Raw genomic sequence first — 21,792 nt, 5'->3', positions numbered from 1 at the left:
TTTGGACTGAAATGAGAAGTTACAGCCTTTGGAAGATAACTGCTCCAAGCTGAAGGAAGCTTCAGAAAAGTGCTGCGGAATAGCACTTTTGTTGCGGAATGATTTCGCAACACTTTTGCACAGTGCTATGGAGTTCCCCTGAAGCTTCACTCCGCGATGGAAGCCAAACACCACATGATGGAAGTCCGCTTTGCTAAGGTGTTGAAGCAGCTGCCTGCTATGAAGAAATTTCGCAGCTCCTCTTGTGCACCTGCGAAATTTCGCAGACCTCACTTGTCACCTGCGAAGTGATCCTGAGTGCTCCCGATATTTGTAACCGACACTTGGAGATATTTTTTATTAGATTTTTGTTGGCTAAATGCCCAAATTCTCCTTGTAAACCACCAATGATAGATTTCCTTAGCTTTTAAGTTAGGAATTTGGCAAAATATCATGGAATAGCTGTCATTGTAATTTTGGTTTAAAAGGGAGCCCGAGGAGCCTGTTCTGGGGTGTTAGAGTTGGTTCCAGGAGATCCTTTGTACAGTTTTGGGAAGGAAGTAAAATACAGAGCACTTGCTCTGTTTTTCCTATATATTCTTGTTTTCTCTTTCATTTTCATTTTCTTGCTAGCCAAACATTCTCTGAGATGTTTTCTCAGAGGATGAGAGGCTAGGCTCTTTGTCTCTTGGAGCTAAGGTAACCGGGTAAGTTTCCTCAGCATAAATTGGAAGTTTTGTTGTTTTAGTTTGAATGAAGAGTAAGTGTGTCCCTGAATGGTTTTTACTTTTTAGTTAACTTAAAACCCTTGAGTCACCTGGGCCAACACTTGGTAAGGCAAGTGATCTCAACCATGGAGATGCACTAGTTTACCCCTTGCGAGCCTCTGGTAGGTGACTTGAAGGTAGGATTTTCTAGAATAGCCAACACTTGGTAAGCTTTTGGACTCTTAGGAGACATCCATTAGTTACCTCTTGCGAGCTTTTGACGGGTAATCCAAGGTTAAAGATCACCTTGAATGGAAAGGCTAGTGAGAGGCTAAACCATTGCAAGTTGCATCAGTGAGAGATTTAGTTGAAACCATTAAGGGAAGCATTTGTACACACCTATTAGAGAATGACTATATGTTAATTCTCTAATGTGAGGAAATGAAACAAGTGACCGGAACTCTCCTTTTTGTATGATGAATCTGAGCCTAGTGACCTGAAACTCCAAGAAACACTTTTCTTTGTAAGTAAAATCAGTTACTACTTTTGGTTAGTTAAAACCTTTCCTTTTTCATTCAAACGTCTTTATGTTTTCTTTAAAGCTAACCTTGAAATGAAAAGGCACCAATTATCTTTGAATAATATCATTTGTGAAGTGAAAACCCATCCCAGTGAACGATCCTAGAGCCACTATGCTATAGTAGCTTTGTCTTTGCTACCCTAGTATATGGTGTAATAGGTTATAAATTTTGTTGATTAATCCCTCAATCAAGGAGCACCAGCTGGACACGAATCAGCTGAGACACCAATTAGGCATGAATCAAATGGCGCCGTTGCCGGGGATGGTGCCACTTTGCAGTGATATGATCTTTTGAGAACACTTGTGATCTTCATCACAAGTTTGGTGACTTTTCTTTTCTTTTTACTAACTCTTTTTATTTCTTTATCTTTCTTTGTTCATATTTTAGTATACTTTTATTTAGTTTTAGTTTACCTTAATTTTTCTTAGAATTGTTTTTCTTTTTTTCTTTTGTTTCTCTGTTTTTAATTCACAATTTGCTAGTTGTGCATGCCATATTGAATACGAGATAGCAGAGGAAGCCATGAACTTCATCAGTTATGTGGCTGAATTTTCAAGAAGATGGGATGAACCAAATGCTAGAGATATGGGAAGAATGATGTCTCAACCTAAAGCTAAGGGTGAGATGTATATTTTGAATGACGGCATAGACATGAAGGCAGAGATTGCAGCTATGGAAAGGAGATTGGATGAGCTAGAAATGAAGAACATGCAAGAAGTGCAAGCCATCTCTCAAACACCATTGCTACCTATGCCTTGTGCCATTTGTCTATCTTATGAGCACTTGGTGGAAGAGTGTCCTATCATTCCAACGGAGAGGGAAATGTTTGGTGATTGCAACACCTACAATTCCAATTGGAGGGACCATCCAACATTCTCTTGGAAACCACAGCCACCTCAGTATCAGCAACCTGCTCAAGTACCACAGCAAGCCTCAAACCTTGACCAAGCTATGATGAATCTTAACAAGGTCATGGAAGACTTTGTTGAAGCTAACAAATCCATCAATGCTCAGCTCAGTCAAAGAAATGACTGTGTAGAGAAAAAGATGGATGAAGTGCAAAATTATCTATCTCAGAAGATAGATAATCTCCAAGATTCAATCTCAAGGTTTGCCAACCTCAACACAGTGCAAGAGAAAGAAAACTCTCCTTCTCAACCTTATCAAAATTCCATGGTATCCATGAAATGGAGGCTAAGGAGGGAGAATCTTCACAAAAGAGGGAAGTCAAAGAAGTGATCACTTTGAGTGGTAAAGAGGTTGATCTGCCCACATGCAAGCTAGAGCATGAGGTAGAGAGTGAAACAGAGAAAGAAAAGAGGGAGGAAATCAAAGGAAAGAGAAAGGGGAAAAGGATAGAGAAAGATGGCTATGATGTTAATGTACAAGGAGAACCACAGAGGATAGTCATCAAGGAAAAATGAAGAAACACATGCATCCGCTTTTTCTCCAAGCTTTGTATGGCAAAAAGGGAATTGGTTTTGTTGCCATCATACATAGCAAATCTCTAATAAGGATGCTAACTTCATATGGGATCCAGGCAAGCTGAATCAGGATCAAATTTTTTGATGGACTTAGTCTTTCTAAAGACTAACTAGTCCATAGCTTTTTGTTTTACTTATTACTTGTTTTAATTTTGATTTCAATGTTTTAATTTTGATTTCAATGCTTTAATTTTGATTTTAATGCTTTAATTCTAGTTTGTTTTGATGTAATATAGGTTTTTGGATGATCAAAATCAAGAGGAATTGCAAAGGAAGAAATCGGGAAGAAATCGGAGCGAAAACAGAGCAAAAACAGAGCAAAAACAGGGGAAAAACAGGGGTCTGCGAGATTTCGCAGCCTCTGCGAAACGGCCTTTTGTGCGAAATCAGTTCGCAAACTTTTAAGCCCTCTGCGAACGATTTCGCAGCTGCGAAACCGATGTTTGGCACACGAGTGCCACTCGCAGCACAGGAGCCCCCATTTCGCAGCTGCGAAAGCGGCTGCGAAGCTCCAAAGCATGAAATCCTCCATTTCGCAGGGAAAGCTTCATTTGGAAGGGTGTTTCGCAACTGCGAAACCGGTGTTTGGCACACGAGTGCCACTTCGCAGCACAGGAATCCCAATTTCGCAGCTGCGAAGTGCTCTGCGAACCACTAAGGCGTAAAAAGCCCCAATTCCGCAGCGATTCCTCAGCGATTTCTCCATTCCGCGGGGTGTTTCGCAGCTGCGAAACCAACTTTTGGCACACGAGTGCCATTCCGCGGTACAGTGACCCCAATTTCGCAGCTGCGAAACGGGCTGCGAACCACCAAAGCATGAAATATCTCATTTCCGCAGGGAAAGCTCCATTTCGCAGAGGATTTCAAATCTGCAAAACCAACTTTTGGCACACGAGTGCCATTTTTGCAGTACGTGACCCTTATTTCGCAGCTGCGAAACGGCTGTGAAGCATAAAAACTCCCAATTTCGCAGCCAAGTCCCAATTTCGCAGGGTGTTCTGCAGCTGCAAAATGACTGCGAAGCATAAAAACTCCAATTTCGCAGCCAAAGCTCCATTTTGCAGGGCACTTTTGGGCTGCAAAATCACCTCCAAGCTTCGAAATGGTTATGAAATGATCTCCAAGCTTCGAAATGGCTGCCAAATCATCTCAAAGCTTCGAAATGGCCTTCAAATTGTGAAATTGACTTGCAAAATGGAGGGAGGTTTGCAAAAACACCTTGCAAAGCTAAAGGAAATTGCTAAAATGCCAACAGAGCCCCACGCACCAGCTGAGTACCCTCTGGAACTCATGAACAGCCACCTTTCTCCATTTCAGCCATGGCCAAGACTAGAGGAAAGCCCCGCGGCACCCTGAGATCACACACACAAAGCCTCTCATTCCATTTCTTACCTCCTTAAACCATCAAATCCCATAGCTACCAACTGAGAGCTCCAGCTGAAAAGGCTATGCCACCTAAGGAGACTACCAAAGCAAAGGTTGAAGTTCTGATCCAACCCACTCAAGAGGCCACCACAGATGCATCAGCTCCACAGGACCCTACCACTACTTGATCATCTTTTATTTTTTTGTATTTACTTATTATATTAGTATTGATAATTCCATATTTTGATGTCTTATATTCTAGGATTAGATGTATTACTGATGATACATCATATATAGACATCATTTTTTAAACTTGGCATTTTTCTATTTTCTCTACTCACTAACTCTTATGTTTTCTTTGAAACATGTGGTTTCTCCTATATGACTCAGACTCCATGTCACTCAAGAGGTACCACTTCCTCCCTATTTTTTAATCGCTTTTGTCACATTGAGGACAATGTTCAGCTTGGTTGGGGGGAGAGTTGAGGAAGTAAGTATTGCTATTAATGCTAAGTTATTTTGGTAATTTAGTTGCTTTTTGTGTAATTTTTAAAAATTTTTAAGTTTTTTATTCTACTCTCCATGGTTATTAAGGAAAATTTTTCAAAATGAAAAGGGAGAAATTGAATTTTTGTCTTTTTACTTGACTTAGAGTTTGTATTATGCTTACTAAAGTTGATGAATTGTTGAAACATCTATTGAATTCAACCTTAGTTCTTCCACTTTAAGCTATTCACACACTGTGCACACTAGGTTCCGATTATAAGATGAAAAACTATTTCCCTCTTGACTTAGGAAAATTTTAGACTTGGTACCTTTGACCTCATTTAATAGTGTTGGGACACCTTATAAAAGGCCAATGAGCCTTTGAAAAGAAAGAAAGAAAGAAGAAAATGTTTGCTTATCTTGAAACCCGAGCAAGGTCTAAGGGGTATATGGTGAAAATCTTTAAAACCTGGTGCCCTAAGCCTTCATTGGTTGGGAGTCACCGACCTCAATGCTCGTTACATGGGTGAATAGGTGGAGTTTAACATACTGTAGGTGCTTGGGTATTTAAAAATTCATTCTCAAAAGTCCGGGGTGAAATCCGAGGAGTTAGTGGTTGAAAAATCCTTAAAGCTTGATGCCCTAAACCTTGATTGGTTGGGAGTCATCGATGGACCCCCGTTACATGGACAATTTAGAAAAGAATGCCTTTAAGCTTTGCACTCCTACAAGAAAAAAATTGTGAAAGAAAAGAGGTGCGTTCTTAGCCTATTGGAGGTTGATTATGTTTGCTAAGCTTTGAAAAGAACTAGGTTGAGGGGAGAGATTAGTTCAACATACTATATTCGGAAGCTAATAAGTAACACTTAGATTTTTGTGGAAGAGTAAGGTTTGGACCTTTGGAAGTGGAAATGATTTTAAAGCTCAAATTTGCATAATGCCTACTCTTTATGAATTGTGACTAGACAAGTTATTTGATAACTCTTGTTGAAGTTTGAGTTTTATTTCTTTAATGTTCCGTGTGAGAGTTTGATCAGTCATGCCACTTAAACATTTTTTGAAGTGATCAGCATGATGTTGTAAATTATGGTACTTTTATTTTATTTTTCTCTCCTTCATTGCTAAGGGACTAGCAATATGTCGGTTGGGGGGAGTGATTACTACTCAAAAAGTGCTATTTGATAGCTTTTAATTAATCCTTTTAAACACTTTTGAGTAGTAGTTGGTGCCTTTTAACCCAATTAGCATGTTAAGGCTCCTTGCAATCAATTATAATCAAATTGCCTTAAGTTTTGGTGTTTTTGTTAGTATTTTGATCACCAAAGCATTATGAGATTGAGGAGAGTTATTTGGAATCCTTAGAAAGCTATGGGAAGCTCAGAGGCATGAAGAATCAAAGCCTTGAAGCACTTTTTCCATAAACGAGTCTGGAATGCAAAGGGAAAGCAAAGAGAAATCAGCTATGGAGCATTCTTGATGACAGTCACTGCAGCCACTTTTGGAGCACTTCTTGATGTCCAATTTATGCATGCTATATGTCATTTGAAAGCTTAGGAAGTCAACAATCCAATGCTTCAAACCGTGTGCAATTTGGACCTGAAATGAGAAAGTTACAGCCTTTGGAAGATAACTGCTCCAAGCTGAAGGAAAGCTTCAGAAAAAGTGCTGCGGAATTAGCACTTTTGTTGCGGAATGATTTCGCAACACTTTTGCACAGTGCTATGGAGTTCCCCTGAAGCTTCACTCCGCGATGGAAGCCAAACACCACATGATGGAAGTCCGCTTTGCTAAGGTGTTGAAGCAACTGCCTGCTATGAAGAAATTTCGCAACTCCTCTTGTGCACCTGCGAAATTTCGCAGACCTCACTTGTCACCTGCGAAGTGATCCTGAGTGCTCCCCGATATTTGTAACCGACACTTGGAGATATTTTTTATTAGATTTTTGTTGGCTAAATGCCCAAATTCTCCTTGTAAACCACCAATGATAGATTTCCTTAGCTTTTAAGTTAGGAATTTGGCAAAATATCATGGAATAGCTGTCATTGTAATTTTGGTTTTAAAAGGGAGCCCGAGGAGCCTGTTCTGGGAGTGTTAGAGTTTTGGTTCCAGGAGATCCTTTGTACAGTTTTTGGGAAGGAAGTAAAATACAGAGCACTTGCTCTGTTTTTCCTATATATTCTTGTTTTCTCTTTCATTTTCATTTTCTTGCTAGCCAAACATTCTCTGAGATGTTTTCTCAGAGGATGAGAGGCTAGGCTCTTTGTCTCTTGGAGCTAAGGTAACCGGGTAAGTTTCCTCAGGCATAAATTGGAAGTTTTGTTGTTTTAGTTTGGAATGAAGAGTAAGTGTGTCCCATGAATGGTTTCTACGTTTTTAGTTAACTTAAAACACCTTGGAGTCACCTGGGCCAACACTTGGTAAGGCAAGTGATCTCTAACCATGGAGATGCACTAGTTTACCCCTTGCGAGCCTCTGGTAGGTGACTTGAAGGTAGGATTTTCTAGAATAGCCAACACTTGGTAAGCTTTTGGACTCTTAGGAGACATCCATTAGTTACCTCTTGCGAGCTTTTGACGGGTAATCCAAGGTTAAAGATCACCTTGAATGGTAAAGGCTAGTGAGAGGCTCAAACCATTGCAAGTTGCATCAGTGAGAGAATTAAAGCTGAAATCCAATTGAGGGATGCATTTGTGCAGCAGCTATTAGAGAATCGACTTTATGTTAATTCTCTAATGTGAGGAAATGAAACAAGTGACCGGAACTCTCCTTTTTGTATGATGAATCTGAGCCTAGTGACCTGAAACTCCAAGAAACACTTTTCTTTGTAAGTAAAATCAGTTACTACTTTTGGTTAGTTTAAAACCTTTCATTTTTTCATTCAAACGTCTTTATGTTTTCTTTTAAAGCTAACCTTGAAATGAAAAGGCACCAATTTATCTTTGAAATAATATCATTTGTGAAGTGAAAACCCATCCCAGTGAACGATCCTAGAGCCACTATGCTATAGTAGCTTTGTCTTTGCTACCCTAGTATATGGTGTAATAGGTTATAAATTTTGTTGATTAATCCCTCAATCAAGGAGCACCAGCTGGACACGAATCAGCTGAGACACCAATTAGGCATGAATCAAGAGTCATTCTTCTCTTGTAAGTTTTGTAGACTGGATAGGCTCCTAGTTAGGGAAGGTGGTGTGTATACTCCCTGTATACTTAGAGGGCACCGATTTTTGGTGTTTCCTCTTTTCGTTTAATATACTTCTTTTACTTATCAAAAAAAAAAAAAAAATTCCCAATTCATGTAGGTTGGCTTTGAAAATTTGAATTTAGGATACATAATGCTCGGTTTTTAGTTTGTTATCCAAACTACAGAGACTTCTCTCATAAGAATGCAAGAGATGACAAATTTAACAACTGGAACACCCATATAAGAAATCATGAAGTGAAGTCATTTAAGCTATGAATAGGTGCATTTTGTGGATTTGAATGAAGGCAAACTCTAGTCTGTAAGCTCAAACAAATATAAGTTCATTGGTCAAGGCTTTAGGTTATAATTTTGGACACATCAGGGGTTTGAACAGTTATTCCTTGAAAATGGTTGGTGAAATCAATATATAAACGAATGCCTTTAGCATCCAGACGGCACAAAGATTGCTTAGTATATGAAAAGAAAAGGAAATACTGTCTCTAATTTAAAAGAAGAATAAAATATGTACCCAATTATGCTTTTAAATACTAGGAAGCAGGGATGGTGGTTCATCTGTAAAACATGCTATTGGTTTTAAATGGAGCCTTAGTGGTGTTAGGGCAATAGTGTCACTGACAGGGGTTGCAGTGATAATTCCTAGAGTTGGTTAATGTCACATGTGGCAATTCCAGTAAGTATATTAAGTAGTAATTCTAATAAATTATCTTAAGTAGAATTTCTTGAATATTGGAGCTCTTTTTTTCTTTCTTGTTATGCAAATATTGGGAATCCATTTCCTCACATGTTTTCTGTGAAGAATCTTTCTTCCTTGTTATTCTTGCTTTTAAGTATCATCTTGTTTCTGATTAAAAACGTCTTGGGGGAAATATATGACAGAATCAGGTAGCTTGGTATGGAACGCTTTAACAAATTGGAAGGCTAAAAGAAATTCTAATTGGATGAGAGATAAAATACAATGATACCTATTTTTGGTAAATATCTGGGTTTTTAAAAATCATTTTGGCTTCATAACCATGATTGTGACCAGCAAGGGTATCTTATTACTTGAAAAATTAGTGATGGTTTTTATTGCACTCAAGGAAGCTTTGACATGTAAAATGGAAAAGATAATTCTTTATTTTTTGATAATTGAAATGGAAAAGATAATTCTAATGAATATTAAGAAGGAAAGTAGCTGCACATTGATATATTTAAAAAATTATTCAATTAAGTGATCACAGATAAAAAGCAATTAGAAGAAAATGTGAAAAATAGGTTTAAAACAAGGGATTACAAAGGTTCCTCATTTTCTTTCTAAAAGCTCTTTCCTGTTCATTTAACGCTTCTGCTCCATGTTCTCTTTCATCAATATGTTAGGGGATAGAATTCTATCAGACCTGTAAAATTGAACTTCAATGACATTGTTACCATTTGATTTAGCTTTAAACTATCAATTTGTTCAATTAAAACTTCCAACTCCAAATTCAATTAAGTAAATGCATGCGATGGACCATGGCTCATGGCTAATATATGCATAAAAGAAAACACGATAAAATTTTTGGTTGTGGGACTTTTTGTTACAATCTACTTGAACTTCTTCCTTTCTGAACTGTATTGGCAAGCTGCCTCCAACTGTAGTCTGCATTTAACTGATTAGGTGGTGACCCAATGCGGAAGTTTTGTCAGCATAGAACTAACCAGAAATTTTGTCATCATGCATTAAGACCTATTTGAGTTGATTGGCTGAGTAGTGTGCCATCATATACATATTGACCATTATGTAACATCTTACAATAGTAGTATACATCTTCAAACTTATAGGTGATGGTTAAAATAAAAGAAAATAGTAATAAATGCTTTCCATTGAATATTGATAAACATGATCCATTATTTATGCACTATTATAGTAATTGACTACGTGTCATTGACATACGGACTTCTTTTTGTGCAGCAAATCCCAACAGCTTTCGTAAAACACTTTAATGGCTTTGTCCCTGAAAAGGCCATCCTCAGAGATTCTGTTGGGAGAGTTTGGCATGTGGAGGTAGGCCAAATTGGAAGGAATGTGTATTTTCTGAAAGGTTGGCAGCAGTTTCTTACAGATAATCTAGTGGAAGAGGGCGACCTTTTTGTTTTCCAATATGATGGCAGTTATATATTTGATTTTAAATTGTTTGGGACAACTGGGTGTCAAAAGAAGGACTCTGAGGTTAATGTGGATGTCAACAAAAAGAAATTTTTTGTGAAGGGGGAGGAGGATGTTGAAGAAGTAGAAAGAAATGACGAACAAGAGGAGGAAGAAGAAGAGGAAGAAGAACCACAATCAAAATCTTCTAACAAGGGAGTGGTTGTATTCAAGCGTAAATATTCTGGCAGAGGTCCACGATCAATTGGTAGAAAATGTTATTATCAGCTTTGTAATTCTTTTCTTTCCTTAATATTTTTCCATTTTTTCTTTGCATGTGTACATGCACATATATATTCATTTGCATTTTTCAATATTTGACCTGCAGTTTTCTCTGATTTAGGTGGGTACAAACGAACTGCCATTAAAAAGACTAGAAGTGCATACAAAGAAACTTCTCGTACCAAGAGCAAGTATAAAAAAGCTTGTATTGGCAATGTTGAGGTAGACAATGCTTTAGACTTCAAAAGTATTGTTAAACCTGAAAATCCTTGTTTCATAACAAAAATACGACCAGGGAGGAGGAGTAAATTGGTAAGGCTTGCATCACCTATTTATAATTTTCTCGCTTGTGAACATTTTTTATGCTGTTGTGTTCCATCCTTAAAACTTTACATAGTATGTTCTTATTCACATTGCCAGGCCCAAAATACTTTGGTTACTTGTTAATTTGTTTTTGCCTAGGGTCAAAGGTACTTTCATTCTTTACACTATTCACCACAATGTCTTCTCTGCCTTGCTGTAAAACCAGGAAATGACCCTGTGTATATCTTAAATGGATAATGCTCAACAACATCTGATGGCTAACTAGGATGAATTTCATTGGCTAGATATGTCATCAATTGCATTTTTGTTGATACTAAGTTCCTCATATAGGATATTAGAATGTGCAACAACTTCCTAGAGGAAAACCAGATGCGGAAGAAAGTGTTGCTATCCAGCGGAGAGAAAGGCAGCAACAATGAGTTTTTTGTTGATCCCATTCTCCAAGTGAGGTCTCAAGGATTAGAGGGGAGGGTTTCAGGAGTTGACGATGCTCTCTTGGCAGAAGCAGCAGCTTTCACAAGTAGGCCAGACTCTTTGCTACGAGAAGAAATCTCAGCAGAAGGCGGGGCTTTGTAAAGGGCCTTTGGGAGAGGGAAACCGACCACTCAAGATGATGCTTCAAGATTGGTCTTTGTTGGAGTTTCTGGAGAACACTGTGAAAAATCCTTTTTGCAAGGATATTGCGGTCAAGTCTGAGGAGCAACGGTCATCTAAGTTAAAGTCCATCAACTGGCCGGCGGGGGAGGAGCTTCCTTTTGATGGTCTCTTTAGTAAGCTAGTTAATTTCAGGAGTTATGTAGGGATGCTTGTAGGATTTGAAAAGGAGATTATTTACCTTTTCTTTTTTGGTAAACAAAATCAAATGCATTAAAAAATTAAAATGCCACAAGGATGCTCTAAAGTGCATAGGATGTATACAAAAAGTGTCTCGAAGCACAAAAAAAGAAAAGAATCCCAAACAACAAACCCCACCCTTAACTAGAACCCAACCACTTAAAGAAATCAAATAAAGACAAAGAATCAATCTCTATATATTGCTTTACCTAATCAAACAAATTTCTCGAAAAGAACATCTTCAAAAGCTGAATTGAATGTTCCTCATTCTCAAACGCCTGAGATTTTTTTCCTTCCAAAATAGACATAATGGAGTTTCTCTCCAAACCATTTTTGAATACCAAAGACCCACAAAAGAACCACACTACCCTAAAAGAGTCTCTTTTACTATAGCAACTAGTACCCAGTGAATACCAAGGAGATCAAACAGCAACTGCCAAAAGACCCTAACCAAAGAACAATGAAGGAGGATGCGATCTATGAATTCTTTTTCTTCTTTGCAAAGAAAACACCTATTGACCAAAGACCACCCTCTCTTTTGAAGTTGATCTAAAGTCAAAACTTTCCCTAAGTTGCCTCCCATGCAAAAAAGTTAAGTTTCGAAAAGACCAACGAATTCCAAACTACCCGCCTTGGAAAAGACACAACAACCCCTAATTCCAAAGCGGCATATAAGAGCTACACAAAAAAATTAAGATTGTGCAAGTTCATTCTCACCATTTTATCTTCCCCCCTCCATATTAACTGCCTTTTCTTGCACCTTGACAAATAAATCCCCAACTTCATCTCCACTTCTCAATCATTCAAAGGTCATGAGAAACAAGGGTTTGAAACACCACTCTCCCCATGCTGCACCTAAAGATCCGCCACCCAAGCCTCTTTTGCAACAACTAAAGCAAATAAAGAGGGGAAATAAACACACAACGGTTCATCCCCACACCACTTATCTATCTAAAATTTCACCCTTCTCCCATTACCCACCTCAAAAGAAAAATGGCCCAAGAAAGTGTTTCGTTCCTTCCTAATGGATTTTCAAAGACCAACTCCATACTCACTTCTAACTTCACCAGACCACCACCCACCCTCTCCCTTTCCATAATATATAGATAGTTGTAATTTCCTGTGTAGGTTGAAACTTACTAATAGATTTGGCAATATCACAATTTGAGATATGCTTGATACTCTCGCATTTATTTGCCCTTATATGGTCTTAGGGCAAAATTTGGTCGAGTTGGCCATGGTGATCTTTCTTCTACATATTTGTATTGCATTATCATATGTAAGATATTTGCTCCAAGACATTCCAATCTACCATGGCTCAAAGCATTGGCCAAGACCAATACATCTTTGCCATGGGTGCAACAAGTTTGAGACACAATTTGAGTATTCTGCATTCAAGAATAACTCATCTTGATTCGGGTATGAATAGCTCAACTTGGCTAGCTTGCAAGATGATTTAGAGTTACAACGCCTTGACTTAGATCTCATGAAACAGGGTAAAAAAAAAAAAAAGAATTTTTAGCATTTCTTAGAGATTTCCCCTCATCAATGAAGAACTATCTCAATCCATGAGTAGAGACAAGAATAAGTGCTTGTCTTAATCCATAAGTTGAAACAAGAAATTAACAATGATTTATTTTCCATCACTTATAACTAATTATCAACCACAATTCTTTTTATTATTTTCATTGTTTTATTTCCAAGATATGCAAATTTTTGGCATTGGATGTAAAAATGGGTATAATAATATTGTAAGAGTTTTCAATTCTTAATGCTATCATAGGCTAATTCTCTATTTAAATGTAACAAATAAGTATCTAACTATGATTCCTTTTCTAAAAATATAACTTTTTTTTTTGAAAATTTTGAGCTTCTTCACTTGTAAATTATGCATATTGCCTAATACCAACTTGAGATGTCAAGCTTATTCTGCCCCAGGAATTGTTGAGTCAACAACATATACCATGACTTCGAACTATGAGCCCACTCAAATAGCTTAGATCTTTCTTTGTGATGGTAACATGTTGGGAGCTAAACCAATCCTCCTTCACCATTTGGTTGCTTGTGCGTTGACACTATTAACTTCTAGGCATCAAAGGGATTCTTTATGCGTCTCAATGATGCCTTTGGTAGAAAAAGTCAAGTCCTCTATGTGAGACCTAATTTTTAGGGGAAAACATGGTTTTAATTATTTGGTTGTAGAGAAAACTAAAGGAAAATATAGAGAATAGAAATTTTGAAACTTATATTTCATGTTTATTTCGGCTCGAAGTAACAAATTGTTTGCCATAGTGGAGCTTAGTGGTTATATATATATATATATATTTTTTTTGATCGGTAAAAGAGATTCAGAGCTTAGTGGTTATATTAGGCTCCACATGTGGAGGTTTATGTTTTCCCTAGGCTCTAATGATGAGAATTTTGGGATATAAAATTATAATTTCAAAAGAAGTCTAAATGCTACTTTTTTATAGGAGTTATTCTTAAAAAGGGTGTGACAAAGAACTTCAAAGATTTTAGGCCGATAAGTTTGGGGAAGGCTTTTGTAAGATCTTGGAAAAATCCTTGAAAAATAGACTTAAGAAAGTAATAGATAGGATGGTATTAAAGTCTCAATAATGCTTTTATGGAGGGTTGGCCAATTATGGATGTTTTTTTAATAGTTAATAAGGCCATTGACTTTAGAAGAATTAGCTCTTTAGTGGGTTTAATGTGTAAATTAGATATCTAGAAAGTCCATGATCATGTAAATTGGAAGGTCATCCTTTTAGTAAGAAGAAAATGAGGTTTGGGCAAAAATGAATGGGATGGATAAAATTTTGCATTTCTACAATGAGATTTTCAATCTTGATGACCCATAGGTTTTTTTTTCCCAAAGTTCTAAAGGTATGAACCAAGGTGATCATCTCTCTCCATAATTCTTTGAATTGGTTATGGCGGCTCTCAATTGTTTCTTTTCAAGGGTAGTGTAGAGGGGATTTACCAAAGGGTTTAACGCTAAACGATTTCCTTCTACCTTTTAGGACTTTCTTTGGATGTGCCTTTCCAAGTTTTTTGCAATTTGAGATTGACCTCTTGGAAGAATTCATATTTGTCAAAATGAGGAAGATTGACTCTTATGGAAAACATAACATCCTCATTTTTTATACTTAAAAAAGTTAGAGCCAAATTGGAAAATATTGGGAGAGATTTTCTATGGGGAGATCACTCAGAAAAGAGGAAGATTCATGTGGTGAATTAGAAGACAATGTGCTTAGATAAAAAGGTTGGAGGTTTAGGCATCAAAGACCTTGCTATCTTAAATAGAGCCTTGCTTGGTTAAGTGATTTTAGAGATTTCCTATCAAAGATAGTTTGTGGAGGAAGGTCATCAAAGGAAAGTTTGGTAAGATAAAAGAGGGTTAAAGTACTTGAGTAGGGGGATGCATGGTGTGGGATTTTGGAAGGCCGTTAAAGAAAGGTGGGATGAGTTCAATCTTCAAACCACCATATTGATTGGGAATGATAAGAGGACCAAGGATTGGTTGGATAGGTGGATTGGAAGAGTTCCTTGAAAGAAGCATTACCTCTCTTTTATAGTCTTATTACAGCCAAAATTGCAAGAACAATGAATCTTTGGCTGATTAAGAGATTTCGGGCTTACTCAAATCTCCAATTTAGAAGGCCTTTTCGAGGGTAGAAGCTAGACGTTGTGGATAGGTTCCCTAAAAGAGATGTGTGGGTTCATGTGTCCCTTTGAGGGCTTGTTTCTTTTCTTGGGAAGTTGTGTGAGAGAATTTTAACAATAGACCAAATAATGAGGGGATGGTTTTTGGTGAATAGATGTAGTATTTGCAATGCTTATATGGAATCCTATTTTAATTCACTATGAAAAAGCTTGATTGTTGTGAGATAAGTTTCTATTTTTTCAATTTAGCGAGTTCTTCCAAAATCAATAAAAGATCTTCTGTTGGGTTGAAAGGTTCAAGGCATGAATAAAAGGTCGAGGAAAGTGTGGCGAATGACTGTTTTTTGCCTTTTTTTTGGTGCATTTAGTGTAATTGCAATATTTTCAACAAGGTGAAGGTATCTATCTGGTCAAAGGTTGAAGGAGACTCATCAAGTCTTGCTTGGAATGGTCAATTTCTCTTTGCTGGACTTCATTGATGACCTGAATATAAGATGTTTTTGGTATAGATTCTTATTTTCAGTCTCACTGTTGTTCCTTTTGTATACTTCTAGTGCACATGGGATACGCCTCTCTTTTTTTCTATGCACTGTTTAATATATCTCTATTTGCCTATCCAAAAAAAAAAAGAAATACTTCTTTTTCTTAAATTTTCTCAGCAATTAAGTGGAGCATGAGTAATTTCATTTCTCTCTTTATCCTAAGGTCCTAGATATTTGAAGAAAAATATGGATATTGATTATAAGTAGTTTTTAAGCAAGTAAAAGGAAGAAACTAGTCTTCATTATGAGGATGAATAATGAAATTTATGGTTGACTTTAGTTTTTTATGTGGGGCTGCAAGATGGTTCAATGGAAAAAGGACAATAAAGGAAATTAACACAATTTATTGAATTTCCAGGTGATGCTTGATTTAAATTGGTAGGTAGATCGATATGGCACATCTTCTATCCTTCTGTAATGCTCTCCTATATTCCATACTGTAAAATACTCAACATGCTTGGTACACATAGCTGTACTAGTTGTACAGGTCATATGCAGATATGTATTGCTTTTTCCCCCTTAAAAATTACTTTTGATTGTAAGATACCCTTTGGGCTAAATGCCTTATTTCTAATATGCATGCGTGAATTAGGAATAGGGCTCTGGGTATCTTTTATGGACTCACTCTCACCTTGGTGCTGCGACCATCCTTCTAATTATTGTGTACCTGGGACACTAAATTCCCAAAGGCTTGTGAAGTGCTGGTAGGATACTTCTTGGTGCCTGAGAGTTTTTCCCTAGAAAGTTGCAACAACCTTTAGATTTAAGTTTTTATGGGCTAAATACTTGTTTCTTGAAAAAAGGATGGCATGAATCTTTTTGGGTTATGATACCCATTATTGCATGTATATGTGTGTGCCCATTAGATCTTCTGTTGACCTCTCAAGAGGTTTGGAGTGCTGCTTTGCTTTGAAGCCTAGATCAGAAAACCATATAGTGGATTGCTTAACCAAACAAGGGATCTCTCTTTCATACACTGCTGTTGGGAATTTCTTTCCCCATTGGACCATGATTGTTTTCTGGACTGAGACTAACCGGTTTTGATTGGGAATTATTGTAGGCATCCTTTGGTGCCCAGTTACTCGCAGAAGATTTATCTTTTTCATTTCTTTCTGTTTCTGCATTCTGTTTGAAGGATAGCTCCTCTTTTTTGGCTTATTTCTATTTCTATAATATAATATATTTGGTATCCTATAAAAAGAGAATATCTGAAGCCTTCATACATGATTCTCCATGGGATCATTGCCAGGTTTTCCCAACTCCTTGTCTGCTCCCTAGCTGTTCCACCATTCCCCAAAACATAGGCATATCTTTGTTAACTGATCTCTTCTCCCGCAAATAGTATACCATCTATAGATTAAATAATCATTTTTCATTCAAGCCTGATGAGAGCTAACTAAGTAATCTGAGTAATGTTGCTATTGCACTTCTTGCAGCACTTGTGACTAACATTGATTGATTTTTTTGTCTTTGGTTTTTTTGTCCTTTGTTATTTATTATTGTTATTATTATTATTATTATTATTATTTATTTATTTTTTCCTGTTTATGTCTCTGTGCCCTTGCCAACTGATGACCACCTTAAGTAATTTGGCTTGTACATGCATAAGTTCAGTGAATCAAGCTCATTTAAGAAGTCCTCCAGATATCATTAAGCCATGGCTTGCTCCCATCTTTTTCTTATCTCTTGTTTTGCTTTTCATGTTTAAACATGATCTCTAGTTATATGTTCCCATATATAGTGCATTTCCATGAATTATAGTTTTTAGTTTTTCCCATTTGGTGGTAGCTTATAGAAGTTCTCTTTGTCCACTACTGCAGTATGTTCCTGTAGACATACTTAAAGACCATAACATTGCATTGCCTCCAAAAGTGTTGCTTTGTGACCCGCATGGGAGATCGTGGCCTGGAGATGTTACTGTCTGGAAGGATGGTCGGACATGGATTGGCGGATGGAGAGCTTTCTGCAAGTGGAACCATGTAGGTGAAAATGACTCCTGCATTTGTGAATTTGTACAGGAAAGAGGGTGCCTGGGGGGTCTCATTGTTGTTCACATCCATAGAGTGCAACCAATCTGATGGCAATGCAAAGCTCAAAGTAGAAAAGAGAGGATAAATAATGTGAATGCAACCCTAAATTTGGCAACGGTTTCCATTCTAGGACCTCGAACTAGTTGGCTATAGATGTTATTGTGGTTATTAACATTAAGGACCTAGGACTTTTTCTAATATCTTGAATTTCTGTGTATGGATTTGAACTATTGATCAAACTCTCCTTTATATACATAACTTACAATCTTTCTCTCCCATGGCCTGTTTTCAAACCCTGCAGGTTTTGATAGAAGCTTCCCCTGCATCCAAAGAGACCAACATATTGGCTGTTTGGTCCATGAATTGGTGCAGGATGGCAGTAAAATTTCTGTTTCTGTTCATTAATAGGAACTATGCAATTTGTTTTGCTTATACCCAGCTGTGTTCATATCTTTAGCTGATGGGATTTATTCAAATAAGACTTGATCACAGAATGTGAGACAAATCCTCCATGAGCATTATGGTAACTGAATCTCGTGAATATTGTTAAAATGTTCCCAGAGCTTTGGAGCACGCCACAAGTGAGATTTGGTAAGCTTATGCAATTCTATTTCATATTTTATTTATAATTTATTTTATCAACTAACCCCATTAATATTTCTTCATCTCTTGTTCTGAAACCAATCAGCTTTCTCTCTCTAAAAATTAATTTATTTCCATTTTTTTTTCATTCCTCGGCATTACTGTCTTTTGATGTTGGATAGTGGACTGAAAGTTTGTATTCATTGTGCTTTAATAAATATATCAACACTCCTCTTCATCTCATCAATGCTGGAATTTAATTTTTGTAAAAAATAAGTTAGAGAGAACATGAAAAATGGGACAATACCCATAAACCAAATGTCAGGTAACCGAAACAGTCCCTACCACATGGCTCCATAGAATCAGTCCACAGGGATTACGCTTCTCCGGAAAGACAGAAAAAACCCAAATACTCTCTGAGGAAAAAGCTTTCAGAAATGGCAGATACCCAAAACTGGAAATTGAAAGACCGAGCAAACAGTGAAAGTGTTTTCAGAAAACACTCAGCAATTTGTCTTTTCCCTCTATATTCTTCATTTTCCGACCACTTACCTATGCACCCTTGTGTCCACCACCCTCCACAACCCACATTACCCATTGGAAAGTGTCCTCCACCCGCCACAGATGAGTGATGAGGCCACTGTCTGACACTACTGCCCTACTCTTGCTTTTCTTCTTTCTAGTTTCAGAAATGCCTCTGGGTTTTGGTGATGTAACGGGTGTGAGCTGATACAATGGGTTTGAGATAATATAGTCATATTTTTCTTTGGGTGGTTGGAGTGTTTTTGTTGCTAATCCAGATGAATTCACCACCAAAAATGTGCCCCGACTTCTTCACGGTGTATCTCCCAGAGCTCAGCTGGGACAGACTGGTAATCAGCTCTCTCTGATACCCTTTTTGTGGTCTGGGTTCTATGTTTTTCTTTTTCTTTCTAGGGCTCTTGAGAGATTAATGCATGTTTTGTTTTATTTGTGAAGTTTGTATCTTTGAATGTTGAAAAAGATGGTGGTTTTACTCTTCTGAAGTTGACTGATTGTAGCGTTTGTGAAATCTCCTATTTGTTTGCTTATTTAACTAACATGTTGGACTTTGATGATGGCATATGTTTGATTTTTTTAATCTCTGTGTTTTAGCTGATAGATTGATTAAATGCAGGATAGCTAAGGTGTTTTAAGTTTTGATAGATTCGATCCGTTGGATTTTGATTCCATATGCCATTTAAGGTCTGAATTGTGAAGTCTTATAGGGAAATGTAGTATTTTGAAATGCCAAATTATGTAAACAATTTAATATTTTAAAAGGCTCCAATCCCTCAATGTGGAACAAGATGTAAGCCACAACTTAAATAATAAATAAATAAACAAATAAATAAGAAGTTGTGAGCCACAACTTAAGAGTGGACTTGGAACTTACTTGGCTATACATTACAATGTAATTAAAAGTCTATTTAACAGTTATTTTAGGATGTGTTTCTAGTACTTTTAACACTTAAAAAATAAAAATTTTCAAGTGTTAGAAAGTTTAAAAGCGTTTTCCAAAATCACTACCAAATGGACTCTAAGAGTGTGTTTGGTAGTGATTTTAGGAAGCGGTGTCTACCCTTTCTAATTGTTAGAATGATCGATTGTTTTCCATTGACATGCCTACTTTTTGTTGTGCAGCGCATCCCAACAGCTTTTGTAGAGCACTTTAATGGCTTTATGCCTGAAAAGGCCATCCTTAGAGATTTTGTTTGGAGAGTTTGGCATGTGGAGGTAGGCCCAATTGGAAAGAATGTGTACTTTCTGAATGGTTGGCAGCAATTTCTTACAGAGAATTCTGTAGAAGAGGGAGACTTTTTGGTTTTTCGATATGCTGGAAATTGCATATTTGATTTTAAATTGTTGGGGAGAACTGAGTGTGAAAAGAAAGACACTAAGGTGGTTGATATGGATATCTGCAAAAAGGATTTTTGTGTAAAGGAGAAGGATGTGGAAGAAGCAGAAGGAGAAGAAGAGGAAGAGGAAGAGGAAGAGAAGGAGGAGGAAGAGGAAGAAGATGAAGAGAAGGAAGATGAAGAGGAGGAGAAAATGGAGGAAGATGATGAAGAAGAGGAAAGAGAACCACAACCAAAATCTCCTAACATGAAAATGGTTGTAAAGCATAAATATTCTAGCAGAGGCTGCCCAGCAATTGATAGAAAAAATTATTGTAAGTTCTGCAATTCTTTTCTCTTCTTAACAGTTCTCTATCATTTCTTTCCATGCTCACATGCATCTATATATATGTGTGTGTGTGCATTTATTTGTCAATATTTGACCTACAAGTTTCCTTGATTTAGGTGGTTACAAACAAAGTGCTGTAAAAAAGACCAGAGGTGTGTACAAAGAAACTGCCCATACCAAGAGCAACTATAAAAAGGCCTCTTCATCCCAGGCTGAGGTAGATGGTGCTTTTGTCATAGAAAATATTGTTGAATCCAAAAATCCTTATTTCACAACAAAAGTAAGACTGAAGAGGAGTAGATTGGTAAGACTTGCATTAGCTATCCATAATTCTCTCTTCCTGAAACTCTTTATGGTTTTGTGTCCTATCTTATAACTTTATGTGGTATTTTCTGTTATTCACATTGAAAGACTTTAAATACATCTTTGGTTATTTGTTTTTGCCTAGGGTCAAAGGTACTATTATCCTTGACACAAGTCACCACAACATCTTCTTAGCCTTTCTGTAGCATGATGTGACCTTGGGTATATCTTAAATGGGTAATGGTCAATAACATTTGATGGCTATCTAGGATGAATTTCATTGGGTAAATATGTAGTCCATTGCATTTTCATCAATATCAACCTTTTTACATAGGAAATTAGAATGTGCAAAAACTTTCTAAGGAACATTGGATGTGGAAGAAACTGTTGTTCTGAAATTGAACTCATTGTTATGAACTCTCTTTTATAGAAGAGAATCATGCTTTTTGAATGGCTTTAGACTTGGAAATGAGTGATTGGAAGGATTTATGGGAAACTAGAAGACTGTAGTAACAAGAATATTAGAGAAAGGGAGAGGATTGGAAAGTAAGTTAATAAGATATAGCTCAAAGCTTCAATAAGAGATCATGGAAATGGGCAAATATGAAATTGAGGTCAATTAAGGACCAAAAAGGAGATGAGTGGTGAAGGAATAATTGTGATCTATAATTAGGAATGGGAGAAATGATAGTAAGTTGTTGTACACTTAAGTTTGAAATGAAGGAAAATAAGTTCCATTTCTTGAGGAGGTAACAGGTAGAATTGGAATTCATATCAATTAGAGGTTTCACTAGACACATCATTGTCATGTACATTGTCAAGGTGTGTAGGAAGACTTGCTTAAGGAACTTATTCTCTTAGATGGATGAATATGTGAATCTAACCTATTCTCGCATGTCCCAAATTCCTAATTTCGTTCAATTGCTAATTCCACAAGTGTTCCCTTTTGATACAGAACACTATGTAGGAGATTTTGTGTGTTGTTATTTCCTTTTGTAAGAGATTTGTTCTTGGATAAGAATGTGAAGGCTATTTTTACGAATAATCTTTGATCATGAGAAGAAAAGTTATGAGATAAAGATGAGTAAGTAGAGGTTATACTAGGTATGTGTAG

At 37.0% G+C, this 21,792-nt stretch overlaps 1 protein-coding gene across 6 annotated transcripts in view; it reads left to right on the top strand.

The window, feature by feature from the left end:
* Positions 1-21,792, top strand: part of LOC117911171 (B3 domain-containing protein At4g34400-like) — a 78,472-nt gene that overhangs the window by 8,580 nt on the left and 48,100 nt on the right. For 3 of the 6 annotated variants that reach the window (XM_034825407.1, XM_034825408.1, XM_034825405.1), the window contains 6 exons: positions 9,737-10,178; positions 10,314-10,504; positions 17,379-17,537; positions 17,890-19,042; positions 19,833-20,361; positions 20,492-20,679. In XM_034825407.1, coding sequence (XP_034681298.1) covers positions 18,971-19,042; positions 19,833-20,361; positions 20,492-20,679 — 789 coding nt within the window. In that variant the 5' untranslated portion in view covers positions 9,737-10,178; positions 10,314-10,504; positions 17,379-17,537; positions 17,890-18,970. The remainder of the gene's footprint in view (positions 1-9,736; positions 10,179-10,313; positions 10,505-17,378; positions 17,538-17,889; positions 19,043-19,832; positions 20,362-20,491; positions 20,680-21,792) is intronic. The other 3 variants (XM_034825409.1, XM_034825410.1, XM_034825411.1) reach the window with 3 other exon arrangements.

The sequence above is a fragment of the Vitis riparia genome, chromosome 3, assembly GCF_004353265.1.
Source record: "Vitis riparia cultivar Riparia Gloire de Montpellier isolate 1030 chromosome 3, EGFV_Vit.rip_1.0, whole genome shotgun sequence".
Classification (NCBI taxonomy): domain Eukaryota; kingdom Viridiplantae; phylum Streptophyta; class Magnoliopsida; order Vitales; family Vitaceae; genus Vitis; species Vitis riparia.
The sequence above is the reverse complement of the archived record's forward strand: the minus strand, read 5'-3'. Positions and strand labels throughout refer to the sequence as shown.